This window comes from Ascidia mentula, chromosome 5, assembly GCF_947561715.1.
Source record: "Ascidia mentula chromosome 5, kaAscMent1.1, whole genome shotgun sequence".
Classification (NCBI taxonomy): domain Eukaryota; kingdom Metazoa; phylum Chordata; class Ascidiacea; order Phlebobranchia; family Ascidiidae; genus Ascidia; species Ascidia mentula.
The window spans coordinates 20,770,582-20,794,113 of record NC_138570.1 but is presented as its reverse complement, the minus strand read 5'-3'; the positions used below and the strand labels follow the sequence as shown (position 1 = coordinate 20,794,113).

General features: G+C 37.7%; 2 protein-coding genes and 1 pseudogene across 2 annotated transcripts in view; 2 read left to right on the top strand and 1 right to left on the bottom strand.

Moving 5' to 3' along the window:
* The window catches only part of LOC145903197 (protein NLRC3-like), a 223,617-nt gene that overhangs the window by 72,051 nt on the left and 128,034 nt on the right, over positions 1–23,532 (bottom strand). The window lies entirely within an intron of this gene.
* LOC145901698 (xanthine dehydrogenase/oxidase-like) lies at positions 14,334–16,842 on the top strand. The gene is made up of 6 exons (XM_082989462.1): positions 14,334–14,382; positions 14,559–14,659; positions 14,862–15,022; positions 15,190–15,348; positions 15,424–15,595; positions 16,729–16,842. Exons 1-4 carry the CDS (start codon positions 14,334–14,336, stop codon positions 15,266–15,268), a joined length of 390 nt encoding a protein of 129 aa, XP_082845588.1. The 3' UTR covers positions 15,269–15,348; positions 15,424–15,595; positions 16,729–16,842.
* Positions 16,133–23,415, top strand: LOC145901695 (ankyrin and armadillo repeat-containing protein-like; annotated as a pseudogene).

Genomic DNA, 23,532 nt, shown 5'->3' with positions numbered 1-23,532 from the left:
TATTACTTTACTGGATAATCGACAATAAACGGATTTATAAACAACTTTGGACTGGTTTGAAGCTTGGTGGATGTATGTGTTTAGTCGGGAGACTGCTTAGAAAACGAATAAACTTGTCTAAAGGAGTTCTTTAACTCCAACAGTAACCTTGAGATAGAGAAGGCAAGTTGCCTACGAGGCCGAGTTGCCATCGAGACTCAGTCGGGCCCCTTTGGGTGCGAGGCCCGAGACGCAGTCGTATCCCTCGGTCGCTCTAAGGGGGGCGACAGTAGTTTGTTTTCAGCTACTGAACAACCCCACTTTTCTATGTAATTACCATGTTATTGTTAAGTGTATATCGGACCAGATTAGTTACTGCCAGATTCAACAAATTCTGATGTACATCGGGCAATATTCACTAAATATAATTACCTCCAGAGTTGAAGGACACGCATCCACTTCAAATTGGAAAACAGGATTTTTCGCTGCAGCTTTACAACTTCCAGGGAGAGAATCAAGACTTGTCATTGTATGGGAAACTGACACTGGAATAAAAGTTGTTTAAATAACTGTAAGATTTGTGAAGTTGATGTTGTAAAATGTGTCGCCAATTTTTAACCTAAAAAAGTAATAGAAGCAAATAATAGACGTGTAAGATTTCGTTTAGATTTATATTCAGTTAGAAAAGTTCGGATGACCGACATCTGAATGAGATTGTGATTACTCATCATAACTGGTTTATTTTTTTAGTTTAACTGAAGTTTTATCAAAACAAATTTCTTTAAAGCAACAAAACTTATGACTAAAACAAAGTTGAAAGTTGTCGTTCCAATTTAACAGATTGAGTGATAATGGAAGTTAACAAGTCTATAAATTTAAAATGTAATATGCCTGGCAGCAACAGGAATTTCATAAGTGTTTAAATGTCCTCAACATGAATAATATTTTTATATTTTTTTGGTTTAGTTTGGATAAATTTAAGTAACAAATTCATGAAAAAAATATTTATTCCTCTAGCAATTTTTATAAGTTTTCAGTCTTACTTTAACTTGATAGAATTTGTGTTGCATTCCATTTCGTTATACATCTTGCAATCTGAATATAAAATAATATTCTAGTGTCACCTTTCCGGTTTTAAACTGCTTTGACTTTGGAGCAAAAATATTCCTAAGTCAATGAACCTTATTTCGTCACAATAGCTTCACGTAATTATATTCTCAGTTATTCTTTCTGACAATTATGTTTACATTAATTACTGGAAGTTCAGCTGACCGTCAGAGTTAGCTTTGCATCGAAAACCAAAGCAAAAGTTTGCAAACACATAGTGCGTAATATCGGAGGCAAAGCCATGTAATGGTCAGACACATTATAACTACGTCATCCACACACACTAAGCATTGTGCACTAAACAGTGTCCGCATTTTTAAATTATGTAATCGGTTTGTGTTTAAGTCTCTTTGTATGATCGGTTGCTCAACTTGTTCAACCCACTTCATTACTTCTGCCACACATTATTCTCGAACTTGGTTTAATACAAACCTGAGCTGATGTTGATTGAAGGATGAGGAGTGTCAGAGTAATATACGAATATTTGAATATTAATACTTCGGGCTTGAAGTTTTATAATTTGATCCCTGCCAACAATTACCCCAGGATGTGAAGGATCATCGGATAAAATCTATTCAACAACAAGGTACAGTAGATCATATGAACTTAGTTTGTTTTTATATCAAAGATAACAACAACGTCTCTATAATGACAGTCACGAAAACTTTCAGAATGCAACTTACATTGAGTCCGTCTGCATTTCCACCGCGGCCAAACGTACTGCTGCGAACAGCTGAAGCAGATACTGAGAAATTACATCTCACTGGGCTTGTCACAGTATAATTACAAGCCAGGTATCGTAACAAGTTTCCATCGCTCGAAGTTGGAAGAACAAGTGTTGTTGGAAGATCGTCCACGTTCAACTCCGAATCACAAGATTGTTCGTTAACTAAAAAACATTTCGTATTTCACGTACTTTCATGAGATTGTAGAAATTAAATTAAACTGAAATTTGGCCGAATCAGAGCAAGTCCACTTTTTACAACCGAAACACGACTAAATGTTGACAATTTGTGTTATAACATCACTGCACAGCATCGTATAAACTTGGAATCGATTGTACCGCGGCAATTCCTGCTGGAAACCACTGTATTAAATACTGTATATTTTTACTTCAATTGTATGTTGCATCAAACGTTTGTATAGTTTCAGTGTTTGACCAAATCTTTAATATTCGACGAAAAAAAACTAATGCTGGCAAATAAGATGGTTACGTATTGGAAACTGAATCAAACACTTGTTGTCACCTTAGTTAAAATTGTATTCACAAATACGAAAGTATGTTTAAATCTGATCGTGGTGCTTTGTATATCCTGGGTTCGATTCCCGATGTAGTAAAAAAATATACATGTTTGTGCTGCGCTATACGGTGGTGGTCACCTTCACACATGTCAAGCTAGTGTGACGCGTTGTGAGCTGACGCAGAAGTGTAGCTTAATCCACTCTACACGTTCAGACAGGAGAGTTATTACAGCTCAGCAAAAAGGTTCAGACAGGATGCCTGGTCAGGAGTTTTTGAATTTAGCCCGGACTTTAGATGAAAGTGGTTTCAATGGAGTTCAGCTTGGATTCCAATTTAACCAAATATTTTTCATTTTGCAACATTTTACGTTTTCTGTGGATATTTGTTTCGCAGATGTTTTTCCACCAGCTCGGTTAAAAAACTAATTTTTTTTTGAAAGTTTTTGTGTACACTGTATGTCAAGGACGTTAGATTTATTGCAATCTTGACATTATCTGAATCCATCGAAGTCTCATAACGCGTATTTACAGAGTTTAAGTTTCAATCGAACTTTCTTCAAAGCGATTTTTTTACCAGTTTTAGAATTATTTTCAAATCAAACTAATTCGAACTTTAGTTTTCACAAAAAAAATATAAAGCGTTTAAATCTTAAAGGGTTCAATTGTTTTTAAACGTTTAAATCTTAGGCATATAGTTGCAAAACCTCATAAGTTCTTATGGCAAATAATTATTTGCTTGGTCGACATTTCGGTCGTTATGCAATCGAACTTTATCAGGACAAAGTTTTTTTAAATTCCAAAAATTGTTGAAGTCTTTCAGTGATTCACAAAACGATTCTTTCCGAAATTCAGAAAAAATACAAATATCTTCTTCACTGGGGAAATTTTTACTATTTTAAAAATGTAAAGGTTTAGTGAAGCGTGACTGTTTAACGGTGTTTAATATTCGTCGACAAAACCGATGTTAAACATTTCAATAATTAATGAATGCGGTTGAATCTTAAGCTTAATTGATTTGTGATATTCAAATACATTTCCTGCTTGTTTCTTAGATTGTTTGGATTGTTTTGGTTTCTTACCTTTTATGAATGCAAAGTAGGGATTGGAAGAAGAAGAAATGCCTCGCAACGTAGGACAACTCAAATACATGGAACCGGTATCTGATTTCACAATTCCTGTTGTACTTCCATCACCAGTAAACGTTCCTAACAAGGCACCGTTTGTGTTGCTTCCTTCGTAAACCTACATTAAAATTATAACATAATATAATATATTATAAATTAGCAAGAAAATGGGGATTTCCCTGTACCAGTATTATATCTCTCTGACAAAAATGTCATTTTGTTTCTCAATGTATTACACGCGTGGTTTGGTTTACGTTCGTTTTGTTGACTATCAAACGATTGGCTCGTCTTGAAGTAGTTGTTTTGGAATAGGTTTTCAGATTACCTCATTAGTTGGAGGTTGACATGTTGTTGACAAATATTAATTAAAGTGAATTTACAATAAAGAATTATTTAAGTTTTTTTCGAAAGTATGTGACGTAAGTTGTTCCGCATGAATGAGTTGGTTCCATGGTTGGCTTTCAGGTCGTTTTGACATCAATGTCAGAAAATATTAAAACCACGGATTCCTGGATAAATCTTTTAGTAAATTGAAAAATGTCACAAATGTTAAAGTGGAATATTCGATCCGCAAAAATAACAAAAGTGTTTCTCGTCAAGCTGACTATTTTTATATCTTTTAGTAGCGAACAGGAATATTTATCAACTTAATGTGATGAGTTTGGTTCACGTAAGCACAAGATCTCCCACAACTCAAAGTTAAGGTTGGTTGGGTTGAACTACAGAGCGAGTATTTTCACCGAACAAATGTTGTTGCCGAGTGTTCTGTAGCACAAATGTATTGCAGCAATTCCCCCATCATTTCCAGTTGATAAAAGTTTTCCATAACTTGAACAAGATGCTGAGATGCCGAAAGCAGTTTGGTGTCCACTATACGCTGATGGTCGGCAAGTTGACGAACCTCCACCTACACAAGTACGACGTGTAATATATTCGTGAATAACATATAACGATTTTAACATAATGTCTTTATATAAATACCTGCAGCAACTTGCAGGAACAAACATGAGAAGAAAATAAATTCCATTTCAAATGAAGGGAGAATCTTAAAAATCAACTTATTGCAATAAATTCTACACATGAAGTTACAAAGAATGTAAACCGATTGTAAAACTTCGTAACAATCAACTAGCAATTAATGCCACTAGGTGCGCCACTCCCACGCTTTCGTTGCTATGACAACGATATAAACAATCATGTGAAAATATGGATTCAATGATAAAGCATGACCTTTTTTGAGAAGAAACGTTTAATTAACCGTTCCATCGAACTACACACAAACATGTTTTGAAACAGCTACAAAACTTACTCTTGTGACTAATATCAACACCACATTATTTTTATCACATTCTTCTGCTCACGTCTTTGTTTTGTATTCGACCAAACAATTGTGAACTTGCATTATCTCTATTATATTCCTGAGACTCCAAAAGGAGTCCACCGATCACCGCGACCTGCACAGGCTGATTCCTGCAGTCATTTATTTTCCCTGGCTTGCATTATCTTTATTGTAAGGTAACCTGTTGTTCTTTAGACGTACACGCTTTGTGTTGTCGAGGATACGTACTTACTTCACAGAGAAACGTTAAATGTGGCGAAACTGAGGACAAGGATTACAATGTGAGCTACCAATGTTAATCGACAATTTCTTGTAATGCGACCCAAGTAATTTGCATCCAAGTTAGTTAGATCTCGTATTATTTCTTAACACTTTTCTTTACCTGTCCCTCGACACCTTCCTGTCCCAGGCAACTGAATGCGGACAAACAGCTGCAAGACCCCCGGCTTTATAGAAAAATTGCATTACCACTAAACACGCAGCAGGTAACTTCCCAACCACATGAGGTGAAGTTGTTGCTACTTTTAGCAATCGCGACACGCACCGCCTAACACTAATCTTGTACCAGGTACTGCATGACATCATGAATATGTGAATAAACATGAGGTGATTTCAACGCGCATCTATGCACAGAATATTTAATGTTTCATGCTTTCTATGATATGAGCAGACATCGCAACAGAGGTGATACGCAAACGTTTTACTTGCAAGAGAAATTTTATTCTAAATCGTCGCTTGCAGCACAACTAACAAAAGTAATAGAAACAGGTAAATATTTTAATGAGAGAACAACTCCACATTCAGGTCAATACCTTATATGACGACTTGACAGATGATAATATTTTATAGTAAATGTCAAGTCTTTGAGGCAGGAACGATTCTCTGGCTTTAATATTTTTCAACGTCACCAACGATTTACATTGGAATTTACGTTTCAAAGTTGCCCGAATGCAGAAAGACCAAAATTGCCGTCGTGTGTCAGAAAAATGACGTAACAATATGTGCGCTGAAGCCTGGGGGCAGAAAGTTTCACATTTCGGTTCTGATTTTATTTTATTTATAATATTTTGCTCCGATCGAACGTTTCAGGCGACTTTATTAAAACAAAATCTCGACTTCTCACACACTTAACTCAATGTTATTTAAACCCCTGGGTGCGGTCTGGTTTCGATCAGTTAAGCATATAATACCAGGAGGGTAAGATTAAACTGGACTCTTTATATCAAGGTTATTTTTGCAATCAATTTGTCATTATTAAAGTTACTTATTTTTTACAGACAGGTGGTTGAAAAGTGTTCGCAAAACGACATTCGTTTGCATTGTTTCCTGTTCTTCGTTTGCATTCAGAATATCAGACACATTCAACTATTATTCTGGGTTCAACCATCCCGACTATTATAAATAGGTGTTTTCAAGGAAGCGTTGGCAAATTGTCAATTTCAAGTTTTTGTGGCAAACGCTACTTTTAGCAATCGCGACACGCAGCACCAAGCGCTTACTTCATCATCTAATCTCGTCTCCCATCAAACAACCTCAGATTAATCTTGTACCAGGTACTGCATGACATCATAACACTGCAATCACAGACACGCAGTAAACACGGAAAGGTGATTGAACGTGCGTGCAAAGCCCAGCAATGTTTATTACTACCGGGTTTCAGGACGCTATATATAGATAATTACAACGTTGATCACAAACAAAGGAGAGTTTGTTCATCGTATGCATGTTCTCACTTTTATTTCGGGACCAAACATCACAGAGTTGTAACTCATGTATTAAATTTTCTATGATATCTGCATTCACCACAGTGGAGAAGATGACGCGCAACGTTTTGCTTGTGGCTCACGTCCATGTTAACTCCACCGCGGATAGATTGTACCACAAGTAATATAAACATCCTGACGGAAGTGTAAATTGTGGCTGAACAACTAAGGTATATAATGATAACTTAACGGTTCACATTCCTTCGTAGAAATTGTCGAAATATCAAACCGTTAAAGCATGGACAATTATCCGGCATTAATTTAAACCAAAGACAAAAAGCATGATAATTACAAGGCCACATGTTTTTCGCATTGGAATTTACGTTTCAAAGTGGCCCGAATGCAGCAAAGAAATTTCAAGGCGCGAGTCAGACAAAATGACGTAAGAATCTGCATTAAAGCCTGGGGCAGAATGTTGAAATTTGAAGTTTTTTAACACAAACCTTGTGACTTCTCACACGCCTAAATCAATAATCCACAACCCCAGGGTGCCCCCGGTTCCGATCAGTTAAGCATTTATTACTTGGATGCAAATATTAAACATGGATTTTTGTTCCTTTGATATTAGTTTTATGTAGACTTGATAATATTGAATTTACCCACATTTTTAATTACGTTGTGATGAATTGCACTCTTCAACCGCTGCATTTTTTTTATAATTTGTTCTCCAATTTTGCGATACATAAATCTAATATAACTTGAGTAGAATTTAATTGGGAAATCCTATTTGTTCAGTACATTTGACATAAAGTCGCACGTGATTTCCTATGTTCTTCCCTAGCATGACTTTAATTGAAAACCCGATGCAGAGAATTACACTAAATACATCTTTATTACTTCATTAAAACTACATTGATACAAAGTTAGTCAAAGAAATAGTCACACGCATTAACAAATACACTTTCAGTATGCAAGTACACATAGTTAACACATAAAGCAAAGAGTATTATGTCATTTAACAGAAGACAATCAGTTACTGGAAATCCGGGTTAAACTTTACACAGGAAAACTGGCGCCATGGAGACGACCAACAAACAATCACCAGAAAATTACATGGCAACGTTATCCTGGTTGCTACGTAGTTACCTCACGGGCTTTTCAAGTGTGGTCGGACAGGTACCGCATGACATCATAAATATGTGAATAAACATGAGGTGATTTCAACGCGCATCCATGCACAGAATATTGAATGTTTCACGCTTTCTATGATATGAGCAGACATCGCAACAGAGGTGATGCGCAAACGTTTTACTTGCAAGAGAAATTTTATTCTAAATCGTCGCTTGCAGCGGAACCAACAAAAGTAATAGAAACAGGTCATTTTTGATAAGAGAACAAATCCACATTCAGGTCAATACCTTTCATGACGACTTGACAAAAGATAATATTTTAAAGGAAATGTTACTAAGCCTTTAAGCGAGAAAGATTCTCCGGCTTTAATGATTTTTAACGTCACAAACGGCTTGCATTGGAATTTACGTTTCAAAGTTGCCCGAATGCAGAAAGAGCGAAATTGCAGTCGCGTGTCAGACAAAATGACGTAACAATATGTGCACCGAAGCCTGGGGGCAGAAAGTTTCACATTTCGGTTCTGATTTTATTTTGTTTACAATATTTTGCTCCGATCGAACGTTTCAGGCGACTTTATTAAAACACAATTCTCGACTTCTCACACACTTAACTCAATGTTATTTAAACCCCTGGGTGCGGTCAGGTTTCGATCAGTTAAGAATTTAATACCAGGAGGGTAAGATTAAACTGGACTCTTATGTTAAGGTTATTTTTGCAATCAATTTGTCATTATTAAAGTTACTTATTTTTTGCAGACAGGTGGTTGAAAAGTGTTTGCAAAACGACATTCGTTTGCATTGTTTCCTGTTCTTCGTTTGCATTTAGAATATCAGACCCATTCAACTATTATTCTGGGTTCAACCATCCCGACTTTTATAAATAGGTGTTTTCAAGGACGCGTGTGCAATTGTCAATTTCCAGTTTTTGTGGCAAACACTACTTTAGCAATCGCAACATGCACCGTCAAGCGCTTACTTCATCTTCTAATCTCGTCTCCCACCAAACAACCTGAGATTAATCTTGTACCAGGTACTGCATGACATCATAATACTGCAATCAAAGGCACGCAGTAAACACGGTACGGAAATTGAACGTGCGTGCAAGCCCAGCAATGTTTATTGCTACCGGGTTTCAGGACGCTATATATAAATAATTACAACGTTGATCACAAACAAAGGAGAGTTTGTTCATCGTATGCATGTTCTCACTTTTATTTCGGGATCAAACATCACAGAGTTGTAACTCATGTATTAAATTTTCTATGATATCTGCATTCACCACAGTGGAGAAGATGACGCGCAACGTTTTGCTTGTGGCTCACGTCCATGTTAACTCCACCGCGGATAGATTGTACCACAAGTAATATAAACATCCTGACGGAAGTGTAAATTGTGGCTGAACAACTAAGGTATATAATGATAACTTAACGGTTCACATTCCTTCGTAGAAATTGTCGAAATATCAAACTGTTAAAGCATGGACAATTATCCGGCATTAATTTAAACCAAAGACAAAAAGCATGATAATTACAAGGCCACATGTTTTTCGCATTGGAATTTACGTTTCAAAGTGGCCCGAATGCAGCAAAGAAATTTCAAGGCGCGAGTCAGACAAAATGACGTAAGAATCTGCATTAAAGCCTGGGGCAGAATGTTGAAATTTGAAATTTTTTGACACAAACCTTGTGACTTCTCACACGCCTAAATCAATAATCCACAACCCCAGGGTGCCCCCGGTTCCGATCAGTTAAGCATTTATTACTGGGATGTAAATATTAAACATGGATTTTTGCTCCTTTGATATTAGTTTTATGGACACTTGATAATATTGAATTTACCCACATTTTTAATTACGTTATGATGAATTGCATTCTTCAACCGCTGCATTTTTTTTCTAACTTGTTCTCCAATTTTGCGATACATAAATCTAATATAACTTAATTTAAAGAGTAGAATTTAATTGGGAAATCCTATTTGTTCAGTACATTTGACATAAAGTCGCACGTTAGTTCTTATGTTCTTCCCTAGCATGACTTTAATTGAAAACCCGATACAGAGAATTACACTAAATACATCTTTATTACTTCATTAAAACTACATTGATACAAAGTTAGTCAAAGATTTAGTCACACGCATTAACAAATACACTTTCAGTATGCAAGTACACATAGTTAACACATAAAGCAAAGAGTATTATGTCAGGTAGTAGAGGCTGAGCCTGATATAAAAGCACACTTTATATACTAGTGAGAGGTGTGACGATGTAGGGTTCTGAAAAAAGATTGTTCACAGCAAGCATTTAACAGAAGACAATCAGTTACTGGAAATCCGGGTTAAACTTCACACAGGAAAACTCGCTCCATGGAGACGACCAACAAACAAATGACCAGCAAATTACATGGCAACGTTATCATTGTGTTGCTACGTAGTTACGTCACGGGCCTTTCAAGTGTGGTCGGACTGAAAACTATCTTACTATTTTAGTCAAAATATGCGAGTCCTTGTTACGTTTTTATTCTTCTTGGCACATTGACAATTTTTAACTGTGGTCTAACTTTCCTCCGGTGAGTAGCAACCCACGCCAACAGGATAAATTGATTGTCCGGAAACAAAACAATTGTTGTCTCGATCTTTGGAAATTTTTTTGAAACCCGAATCATCGTCAACTCCCCAACTGAGCAAATATTCTCAATTTGAGAAATTTTAAAGTATTTTTAAGAAGTTTTTAAAGACTTTACCAACAAGGATATATCTTATTTAAGGTATAATTGTACACGATATAAACGATAAACACTTTGCTGATTTGTTGTAGTTTGGTTTTGTTCCACATTGGTAAAAAATGGTTTATAACATGTTGTCTTATGGCGTTTACACAAAAATATGATGGTATACCTGTTCTTGATAATCCAGTACTTGTCTTCGCCACGTGGTTTGCTCTGATCTTTTCCATAACCAACAACCAACACTGTGTGACGTAACGCGTTTTCGTTCGATGGATTTAAACCTTTTTCCCAATCAGGATCATAAAATATATCTGAAAGTTCATTACACTGCTATGATATTTAATATTTGCTCGCAAAGAGGCAAATTTATTTACAGTTAAGTTATAAGAAGTTGTTTTCAAAAAATTACCTTCATAGTTTGTGTGAGCGTGGAATTTTTTTCAAAACTAACTAGTACTGGAAGATACAATCAAACGTATCTCCTTTTGAGACTCTTATTTGTAGAAACCAGTACTTTAGTGGTGGTTACGTTATAACTCTGGCAATCTACAAGGTACTTTAGTAATGGACGTCTATGGGAAGTATGATATGAGGTAAAAAGCACACTGAAGATCCAATTGTTGTTTAATATTAAAAATGGATTTTCTTTAAATCAACCTTGCCAATGAACGGATATTCATGTTCAAAAACGAGGCCATTCCTCCCAATGTAATCAAACGCCCATTCCAGATCTCCTGTACCTCCACCCTTTTTGTCACAATCAACTAATTGTTGTTCAGAAAGTTTGATTAATTCTCCATTGTTTATCTTGTGATGAGATTCAACGGCTGCTACCTGCATATTTAAATCACAGTAGTTATACCAGTTAGGCATTTGTTACGAACGCTTACTGCACTGAATATCCAGCAAGCGGGTAACTCAGTTCCTTGGTCTTGCCCCGGTGTTACACAACCCTTGTCCCTCCAGTCAAAACTTTCAGGGTTGGGTTCCTCAATGCCAACATCTGGGTCAGTTTCGTGAGGTTCTTCGCACATTTTCGATGCTCCGAATAACAAGGGCGGTCTGTAACATTCTGCCACATTCCGATCGTCCATCCATGGGAGTTCATCGTCTTTCTGTGTTGAAATGTATTTAAAAAAACGTTTATTCAAAACTTAGTTGGAAATCATTAGGTTATCAGGCTTCGCTGCCAGGTATTGCAGTCTAGCTGTATCAGCCACCATTGTATGAAACATTACTGCGTTGTTTGGACATGTGTTGTTTTTTACCCGATCACTGAACTGTGTTAGAGAAATCCTGTATGTGAAATTTCCAGTCTTGAAATCTTCATTGTGTTCTTTCACTTCAGCTTAACTTCTTTCCCAAATACTTTTTCTTTCGCGAAGTTCGTCCTCGTTTAAATATTGTTTATCTGCAAACCATCGAAATAACTGCAACATAACTCTAAATGTTAAATCGATGTAAATTAAGAATGAAACTTATTAAAGCAATTTGGTGGAAACCAGGAATAAACTTATTTTGCGATCCACTCATTCCATACTTGATCTACGTCATCATCAAGATCGCCAAACATTGTTCAGTACGTTGAAGCAAAAAAGTTATGCCTACATAAAAATGCCAGTATGTATTGACATGATAACGGTATATGATAAGTTATCACGCCACGTCAGGGCATATTATGTATTACATCATTTTGCTGCGTATAAGTTTCTCTGCATATACGCTGCAGCCACATTCCAACAATGCACAATATGGGGTGATACTGCATTTGATAAACTAATCAGTGCTTTTTAATTAGCTAATCAACTAAATTAAATGTTGGAATAAATAACTTAGTAATTGCCGGAATAATTTAATCAACGCTAAACTACTGCTGTGCACTTTATCGCAAGTAAATAAACCAAGATCTTGTTTTGTTTGCTATCGATTTAATCATAAATCTTATCTTTTTTTCCGTGAGTAACAAATAAAATTTGACAGAGAATTCTTGTTCAAATACAATAGCTTTGTACGCATTCACAACCGTACATAAAACTATGAGTCTCCACATTTGCTACTTGACGTCACACACGATTTACCAACTTCTCGCTTTCAACTCATTTTAACGCTGCGCAATCAAATCAATTAATTGCAAAGCAAAACCGACCGCTGCTACGTCATTGAAGGAAATGACTTTATATATATGTGGCTGATTCGATGGGTGTCGCTGGAGAGCACATCGAATGACATAAAACTTCTACATCGGTTAAAGCACCCGAGTCAAACAAAATATAAACAAAAGAGCGATCGGGATTCGTCCACAGGATCTCGCGGGTTCGAATCCCGGTGTGGCAACAATTAAGTAAAAGAACATATTCCATTGCGACGCATTTGGAGATATTCACAGTACTTGTGACCACTGATTATTGTGAAAGGCCGGGTTTTAAGTTACCCGACGCCCTTGGATATTCGAAACAACGCACCGAGGTAACACGACGACCAGTTTGAGAACCATTAAATTACATCCTTAAATTCCAACTTTGGTGAGTTGATTGATCGCATGTATCATCATAATCATAAAATGTTTCTTTTTAACTTTTACTATAACTCAAACCGTTTCCGCATATCGTTTTCTCTGTTCAATATTAAAGTAGACCCCTGTCCACTTTAAAATAAGCCAGAGTTTCACGGTTTCTCAACTGATTGCTCGCAAAGTCAGCTAGAACAAGCTTAGTGACAAATATTAACCCTTGCAAACCTTCGGTGAATCAGCAAACTGCTACACACTTAGCAACTGAATGCTGGTTGCGAGGAGACAGGGTGTGTTTAGTTTCAGTGGGTCGTAACCGTTACATAGAAGTTGAGGCGTAATTTAAAACCTACACAGGGTTTCGCGTAAGGGGAGGTTCTCTTCGGACACAAATTTTGTTTCTATATCTGTTTGGAAAATGTATTGTTATGGAAAGAAACAGATAAAATTGTGGCGTCAGTTAAAAGGACCCTGAAGACCAACCATTTCTGATCATTAAAAATAGCTGACGTCACTATTTTTGCGAATTGGGAAATCCCCTATCGGTCCAGTGCCAAGTCACGTTTTAAGGAAAAAATGGAAACTCAGAAAAACAAATGAATGATGACTTTTAAGCTAAGCGTCGCAGAGAGTTTGCCAGCGAGATTTAATTCCAATGCTGTAAGAGCTCTTGTGTATTTCTTCTGATTTGCAAATGTTTTTGTTTTCACGTTAATTTTAAATTTATATTATCAAGATTTATCATCAGACAACGCAGAAGTAATGCCATGCTTACGCATAGCAAGGCCTTGGCTGCGAAGCCTGTGAACCTTATGATTTATCATCAGCATGGTTTTATGTGGTCTGTTTTGAATTGCTTGATTTTTTCGTTACAATTAGTTGTTATATAGGTAAGCCCCCAGATTGGTTGTTTCTGACAAATTCTTCAAATTTGACGGAATTCTTGCAGGCAGTTTAAATTGCATTTGGCAATATTTCATATTTGACCACTTTTTCGATCACTTATATTTTTATTTGACACTGTAATTATTACGTACAACTCTGTAACTTCTGCTGGTGTTCAATGGTTGTCCTTCAAATGTACTGCCTTTGTGAAAATCTTGGATGATCCATTCAAGACTGGAAAAAATGTCAAACAATTTTGCTAAATTTACCAATAATCTGCACTATATGAATGAACTAATGCATTAACATATGAAAAAAACGTTGCGATCGTCTGCGCAGTTAACGATCGCCAATACAAAATCCTCTGAGCAAAAAACAAACTTTCCACTCTGGGATCCATGTATTGATTTGCTGTGGTTTGTCAGCCATTTGTGAATTTTTTTATATATTTTATCTCTCAACCCCGTTGTAAAAGGTTATTAATTTTAAAACAAAACCGATGGTACATTTTTTGTCAACAAAATTTTGTAGCTAATTCTTAAATACGAAAAAACTATCTATGCTTCCACTTTAGGCGGTTATACTTGGTACAATGACAAGTACCTCAATATCATTCCATGTAAATGGACAACTGTATACAGGTTTGTTGAAGCTTATTTGCAAAAAAACTTCTGCGTTTCTTTTTTTAAGGCTTTTAATGCATTTTTATTTAGTTAATTTTAGTTGTTGGCAACAGATAACACAAAAAATGTGGACATGTTTGTTAAAGATAGAAGTAGAAATTATTAGTTGTTGTAAACCTGTTTGCTTTGTTCAGTTGATGATGTGGATCCCATGATGAGCTTGAACTCATGGCTCCGATCACAACCAGGACTCACTGGAACAAAAGTGATGTGTTATGAGGGAGTGGATGTGGATGTTGCGTGGTTGCCATGGAGAAAACTCCTGGAAAGATAGAAGCTGTAAACTCGGTGAATGTTGAAAGTTAAACTCTATGTCTTGGTTTGTTGTTTAATCATAACTGATATGCAGATGCTTCCTGTTCATTAACTAATTTTACTGTGTTTGACATAAAAATGCATATTTATAAAAAATCTTATGTATTGACAAATGTATTTAGTGCCTCAGCCTGCTTGCTTCAGTGGACGGGTGCAGAGTAACAACTGTGGAAGAACTTGGGTCACGAAGAGATGGCTACAATACAATACAAACTCGTGTAGCTGAGTTTGATGGTTCACAGTGTGGTTATTGCACTCCTGGCGTTGTCATGAATATGTACAGGTTCGCTTATAAATTAGAATACACAGAAAATTTGTGGTGGGTTATTCAGAGTATGTTTTTCTGGCCTTTCAAACACAACTGTGCTTATTATATTAAATCATTGCAGTATATGCATGTTTATATGTAGTTGCCAATAAAACCATAAAGTAACCCTCTTGTCTTTTTAGCCTTTTATCAGAAGATCCAACTCCAACCGAGCAGAAAGTTGAAGATAGTTTTGATGGAAACATTTGTCGTTGTACATGATATCGTCCCATACTTGATGCAATGAAATCTTTTGCAACAGATGCTGACCCAAAACTGCTGGAAAATGTTCAGACATTGAGGTACAACATGCAATAAAATGTACAAACTTTCTGATTCCTTTTCTGTGACCAACAAATACTTTAATTAAACAACAGGATTTATGTCATTTAAAATGCAAGTAACAAAAGTTGGTGCAACAAAAAGCAACCCGGCTTGAATTATTTATTGGTGGAACTTCATGGATCTGACCAACTTCGTTTAATGATTTAGTTGCAGTTCTCAAATCCCAACCGACTGCTCAAATAGTTTGTGGAAACACTGCTTCTGGTAAGTCTGACACGACAAATTTCTGTTTTTTTGTTTGTGATCTCATGATGATCCATGGGAAAATACTTGAACCTATGGTTTGTGTTAAAATGAAGGCATAAAAATGAGGTACAATAAGTTTGGGGTCAAAACAATGCTGTGATAATGATTAAAGTAATTGTGGTTATAATTCAACTTGCATTTGTCAGAAGTTGACCCAAACTTTGGTTTGTTTGTGGTAAGAATTTCTCACCCTATAGCCCTGAGTATTCAGGCAAATGTTTGTTTAAACAACAAACATCAATAAGTTTATATTGTAACATGTTGTAAAAATGCACTAAACCAGCTTATACTTTAAATCTATAATGAAGTGCAGTGTTCTGACTTCAAACAGAATCAGTCAAACTACAAAACAAGCACAAAATGTGTTTCTTCCTTACAAGCAGTAAAGAGCCATAATAATCCAATGATCCAATATTGCACACAATATTTTATCCCAAAAGGTCTCATTAGTGCAGTTTGATGTGACTGTGGCACTGGGTTAGCTTGTAGACTACCATGCACACTTACACCACAGACACCATGAAGTTGAAATCTGTGTCCCTGTCAGTATCCAAGTTGTCCCAGCCAGTGTCACAGTCACCAGCTGCACTGATGAGACCTTTATAGATTGAAACAGTGCGTGCATGTCTTCGCATATCTAACACACATCCATAATTACTGTACTAACCAGTATATATCAACCTAGTTTATTTTTACTTTAAACTTGCCGCACATTTATCATATATTGCTAGAGTTGCGTCATCAATTCTAATTGGTCTCAAAAGAAACAGCGACATTATTATATAAACAGGTGTGTGATTCCTAGCGACGTTGTTACAATCTGAGTGGAGCGCATTCCACGTACGATATTCGGGTTAGGTCTGACTCATCCCTGTGTATATGCACTTATTTAAACTAACCCGGTATCCAACCACTGCTAATTTCGTCATCAATGAAACAAATACGTCACGAAAATGGGAATTTAATGAAAAACAGCTGCTGATTTTTTACCACACCGGGGTTCGAACCCTGACTCTCCTTGCCATGAATTCCGATCAGGAGTGTTTTGCTTAATATAACGTCGAGCGCCTTCACCAATGTTGTTGAAACAGGGACAACGCTACACCACTGCTCGTTGCTGCCCCAAGTGGGGCGCACGATTGCCTCAAATTTCTCATCAAGTCTGGCGCCACCGTGCGATCGCGTGACGTCAACAGTGACGGTCCCGTGCAAAGAGCAGCCCTCAGTTACAACACTGACGTCATCAAATATTTGATTAGTTTGGAGGGGAGGAAGGATGGTGATGACGAGGAAAGTTTAAACGTGTGGCCAGCATTAGTTGGTGAGTGACGTCACTGGTTGCGTAATAGCACCATGACATACTAAAATTACGCTGACGATGCTTTGTGTATATGCGTATGTATTCACCAATTTAATAACAGGGTGGATGACTCTTTTAGGAACTTTGGTTTCATCGGTTGTATGTTGTAAATTTGTGTAAATTTTGTTTATTTTCGGAATAAGTCAGAAACTCTGTGTGTGGAAAATGTGACAATTTATTTATTTATTTATTATTCCCTAACATTATTGCAACCTCACAAAAAACAAATTTTCTATTTAAGGAATGCTGGTATGCCGATTCGTTTCCCGCCAAGACGCTTCGCTTCGTTGCCTCGAGGTTCTGCTTCATCGCACACCGACTTACTGGCGCCCTCTGTTGGCGGCTGATGCAGTTCCTCCTCTTGTTAATTTGCTCCGGAGCGCAAGAAGAACACCCAAGTCAGGAATTATGTCACTTGATTCTGTTTGGTTTTTAACTGTGGTCCATGTGGGCACATGTTATTCGTCGGATAAATTAAATTTAAAGTTATGCCGGCGACTGTGCGTGGTGTTCGCCCGGATGTTTCGTCACTGGCCCCAAAAGTTGCACTGATGAGACCTATTGGTCGAAACACCCACTAAACCTGACTGGCACTCACTAAAAGACGTGTGTTGTTTGCCGCTAGATGTCGCTGCAACGTTTTTATTCCCGCTATAAGCTTCGGTAAATCTTTACGCGGATGCACCGAGTGTGTGTTTGGGGTTGGCGTCCAAGTTGTAACTCCAGAAATCCCAAAACTTTGTGGTCGAGGACTCAGTGAACATTTGTGTTGAAGGTTTGGGGAAGGATTTGGAAGACGAGACGACTTCACCCATAAGATCACTCGCTTGTTCTGTTATTTGCCTCATGTCGGAACAGGATGACGTCAGAGTTGAGATTGCGAACGCTGGAGCGATTCCAAGTAGGTGTTAAGTCACGTGGTTAATATTTCACTTTTGTCAGGATAGAAATCGTATTTAAATATCTGTTCAATATTTTTTTGAAAACCACGTAAAAACGGAAGAGAAATTGTGTTTCTGACTCGGAAACCCTCATGGTTTTATCGGTGCTATTTTATGTATCACGTTTTCTGTTCATGTCTGCTGTAACTTTGTGTAAAAATTATGTAATTTGTGCAATGTCTGCTTATCGTACAGCATTTGATTAAGTTAAGTGTAAAATATATTGAATATGCCGTCGATTGGTCAGACTTGTTTCTTTTCAATCGGGAACTATTTTTAGCAGCTCTTATTTCTCTGTTAAAACCCATGGCCTCCCACGATCTTGATCCGGAGAACCAGGATCTGGAATATACGGATGAGAGATGCGAGATTCAATCGCGTTCCTCCGTCGTTCTCTCGGATCTCGCCCACGTGGATGACAACGCGTCACGCATCGCCGCACATTGTGGTATCCGGCCGTTAGTTGAACTCCTCCAAGTTGACGTGAGTCAGAAATAACAGGAGGGGAATTCTGGATTAAATTTATTGCAGTTGGTTTAAAACCGCTTGTATTTTTCCAGCTTGTATTGTTCCAGGTTGTGGATGTGCTTGTCAACGTCATCAACACCCTGGCTTCACTCTGTCGGGGAGACACGAGTGGTGCGGGCGACATCCAGCGGAGAATTATGGAGTGTGGAGCTTCCGGGTTCCTGGTTGATTTTCTCACGGTGAAGGACAATTCGCTTCAGACGGCGACTGCTGACGCGATTGCTGCTGTTTGCGATGACAACCAGGTATAACGGGTGTGGGGATGAAGCTTGTTGTGAATTGTGACCTAAATATTGATCCACACTTGTCGGATTTTGAACCCGTTGAAGAATTGAATAATTTCAGTCAAGAAGTGAAGTCGTTGTTATATTGCTTGCAGTAATCATTTTGTTTGGCCAGTGTTATTTTTGCAAAAGATTTACTGAAATATTAAAATTGTTTTTTTTTGTTGTTTCCTGAATGTCAGAAAGTTAAAAATTTAACCAAAGATTTTACACAGAACGAATTTGTTCAAATCGGAGTGTTGGCGCCGCTGGTGGCGATATTTCGAGGTCATTGCATTCCCGCTCAGATGAAAGCTGCGCTTGCTGTTGGATGCATCACTAGAGGGAACCAGGGAGCCCAACACGAGGCGTCGTTAGAAGAAGCTCCGACCGCTCTGTGTCGTCTGTTTCAAGTAAGTAGAGAATGAAGTTACAAAAATCAAGTTTGTCGAGTTTAAAGAAATTTCTTATTAAAACCTAGTGACTTTTAGTGGAACTCTTTTCCGGCATTTTTTGATTTTTCCTTTCCATTTTGCAAAAAAACATTAATCAAGCCAATGCAAAGATTTCCATCAACTTTCATTTTCGTAACAGATTTGGTCGGATGAGGTGAAGGAACGCGGCGCATGCGCACTGTGGTCGTTGGCCGGTCACCACCCTGAGCAGCAGAGAGCAATTGCTCGCAGAATCGGGACGAGTCAAATCATTGACATGTTACTCAGCAAATCCGACACGCTTCAGTTGATCGGTAAAAAGTTGCTTTATTTCTGATATTTGAAATAAAACAAACGAATAATATTAAAAATAAAACAGTGTATGTCGGTAAAACAAAATGAGTTCAGGAAACACAAGATCCCAATCAGTGGAAGTTGTCGCTAAATAGGTTCTTCGCGGAGTATTTTAGCAAAACGATTTTATGATGTCAATGGCTGGAATGTATTGACTCGTTTGTAGGTTGCCAGGCGGTGGCAGCATGGAGCTGGAAAAGTTCATCGAGTCAGGCGCGTTTGTCACGTGACAACACTATCCCTCCGCTCATCCGGTTGCTCAGGTTGGAGAAAACCAGTCGGAAAGTCGTCATGGGAACACTGGATGCTATCAACAAGATGTGCTTTGGTGCGTGACAATTTTTCCTACCTCTGTAGCGTGCATTTCAGGTATTATAATAACGACAATGGCTGCGCGTGAACGCTTTTTTGTTTCCTAAAGCGTTAGAGGGAGTTTGAACGTCTGGTGTTGGTTTTTTTTAACTATTAGAAAATATTGGTTTCGTTCAGAATGCAATATTTTGTGTTTGTAAAATCAGTGAATTTCCTAAAGTTTGTTTTTGATAAATTTGTTTATTATTATTTCACTTTATTTTCACATCGGTCCAGGTGTAGCCCACATAAACAACAAGAACTCTCAACTCACAATTGCCGAAGAGGGCGCCATTGAGCTGCTGGTCAACAGAGTGTGGAAAACGTCACGTGACGAGAAGATGCAGGTGACGCGATGCCAGAAATTACGTCATAGGGTCGCGATTAAACAAAATATGTTTGTTCTAAAGGTCGATCTTCTCCATTGTTTATCGTGTCTTGTTAGCGGTTGTCAGGAGAACGAAGACAAACTGAACGAATTGGACGGATTCGGATTCGAAATTATTCTGCAAGTTTGCAACTCGCCCAGTATGATGGGTTTGTTGTAAAACCTTTGTGATGTAATAAAGAATGCTCAATATATAGCACCGGGTGGGTAATCCCCACCTCTACTACTTGTTTCCTACAACTCCTGTTGAATCTGCGAAGCTTGCTTTAAGCCAGGGTATTTACTTTCTATTGAAATTTACGTGCAAATAATTGGCGATAAAGTTAATTGCGTGTGCATAGTTTATGTGTGAACGAATTGGAAGTAATTTTTACTAAATATGTTTTGTTCTTTTTAAGGCGGTGAAATTACAAGCAGTATCCGCACTAACCATGTTCGCATTCAACCGAATCCAACAACAACAACGGATTTCACGCTTGGGTGGTTTGAGCCTCATAACGTTTGAGGATTTATTTCGGTGCAAGGATCCGATTTTTAAAACTACCGCAGCTTTTCAGGTAAAGTTGGAAAGAAATATCTTGTATCTGAGAAAGCTTTGTGAGATGAATTAAAACCTCATGCAATAATATAAACCTTGTGGTTTATGTGGGACGAAAGCGTGGAGGAAGTGGTTTTAAGTTATAGCAGTTGTGTATTTAACAGCTGGTTGTTCTCGCTCGCATCATAACAAACACTTCCCTTGTCGAATCTTCCGCTAGAGGCGTCATTACGCTCGTCAACTTCCTCGATGACGTCAACGATGACGTAGTGGCAATGGCAGGTACGTGTTGAAATATATATTCGACTTTTTGGGTGATTTGTAGTTTCACATGAAAGAAAGATGACGTAATGATGACGTATTACAGCGGATTATCTTGCGTCACTCGCCCACACGAGGGCGGGCGTTCCTGAAGCCATCGTCACTTGCGGCGCTGTGGAGAAACTTCTTGGTAAAGTGAAGTCGGAGAATCAGTTGATTCGACAAACTGCTGCCCAGGCATTAGGTTGGTTGTCTATATATGATTTCTATGGAGTTGTCGGGTGACAAAATAACGTGAGATTGTTTAGGAAAACATGCACTTGGTTTCCCTATTACCTTATGTATTACATTGACATTTATCTATTTCCACGTGGTTTAAACTTTATGATGACATTTTTAGGATATTTATCTTTCAACCGAACGGCGAGCAGAGAGTTGATGACGTCATGTAGAGCGACTGAAGGCCTTTACGTCACTCTTACGGATAATTTGGGTGAAGATGGAAAAGTGTCTGATGAGTTTGTGGCCGAGTTTAAACGACAGGCGACCATCGGTTTGCCGATTGTTAAAGAAAAGAGGAGTAAGTTCGTTACAATTTGTGTTAACGCACATTTCTACTGAGCTTAGACACAAGCTTTCATGCAGCAAAAGTTCTGGGGTTTGTTTCAATCATAAAAATATCAACCTTTGTTTATTCAGGGCCGCCAAGACCTCACACATCGCAAACGAGGGGAAACACCTTACATGTTAACGGGTAGGAAATGCCTCGTAGTGTGCGTTAAAATACAGGAACACTGAAATATGGATTTTTCAGAGCTGCTCACCGGACGATGAGAGCACGTTCGATTTCCCCGGCCAACAGAAAAGTTTCCACAAACAAATAAAACTTTTCTGTTCCCAAGTTTTACTTATTTTAGAACAACAGTTTCCTGTTTTTCTTTTCTTGTCAGGTTCAAAACATTGTATGCAGTTGCGCGACAAGTTCGTGTAGTTTGTAAATATTTCACTGTGAAAATTTGTATGCTTCCTGTATTATGTGAAAGATACGATGCTGTTTTTTTATGTTCTTGCATTTTCTTTTGAAGTGACACGTTTTGTGAGATTTATAAAACTGTGAACATCCCAGATTCTTCCACTGATGTAACATTTTTTTACTCATAATTGCATCGTGTGCACTTAGTAAAGATTGTTTGACAAAGTTAGACATATGCATATTTACCTTAAATTTTTGTAGAAATCGAGTAGCTTTACTACAATAAATTGTTGGCTTCCAACCGAATATTTGTAATATAGAATATTGCTCGTTCATGCAAAATGTACATCAACTTTATTCAATCTGCCTATTTTGTGTATACAAAAAAATTAGGTAATTATTGCAAGCATAGAATACTAAAACAGTATTCTATGTTGCAAGTCAGCAATCAGCATTGGAAAAGTTAATGTTCTGGTTGCGAGGATAAAATCGCTGTTCGTGTTGGAAAATCACTGAAGCGTGCAAGAGACGAATTTTGTTTACAATTTTCTTGGGAATTAGTTTGTTTAAGAACTTGCTGCTACACTTAAAAACGAATAAAGGAATCCGCTTTCACAAAGTAACAGTTTCCTCACAAATGCTGCCACAGGCAACGATTGTGAATTTAGTTCCGCATTTTGTTTCGCTGCTGAGAGAGGAATTACTGGTTCCGCTTGGCTGGACAGCTGATATTTGTTGCGTCACAATCTTACTGCGGACAAAGCGAGTGAGTCGACGGCGGAGAGATTGACAATATATTGTTGGGTAAATTATCGAATACGCAGATAACTTTGCTGTTTGACGCAGTAGCGGATTGAGATATTTACACAGCGTTGTTCGTAGTCCGACCTTTTCAAAGACATCAACACATACAAATTCCAACCAAGGTTGTTTGTTATTTAGGACATGATAACGTACATGTTTGCTCAAGAACCTCACCTTAGGCTGAGTGCTTGATTTGTTGATTCAAATAGTATGTTGTACCTTAAAACCGTTACAAATATTTTTTCAGTCACGCATCACTGCTCAGAGAACGTGCTTTGCTGGATCAATGTCTGGCGACGGTTATCAAGCATCTCTCGAAACAAGCCAACAGAATACAAACCAACATTAAGGTGTGTTTGGTTTGGTTTACCAGATAAGAAATAAACCAACGTCAGACAACTGCACCACAGATGAACTGGTAATGCTCGTTGATGGTAAGAATTCTCCGTAACATATTTTGGTTGTTTGTTTCTTTGTCTTTCCTGAAGTTATTTCACAATCATTTCTACTTTTATTATATTTAGATCCGCATGAACTACAGTTAAATATTGACGACGTGAACGCTGACCCTCGTGATTTTTAAAGGGGTCGATGATTACCAAATATACCTTATTGCGCAACTTGAACTTGCTTACCGATTTGGTCGATTACGTCAGTTGTTTATATTGCTAGATTACGTAAGTGCCCCAAATATGTTGTT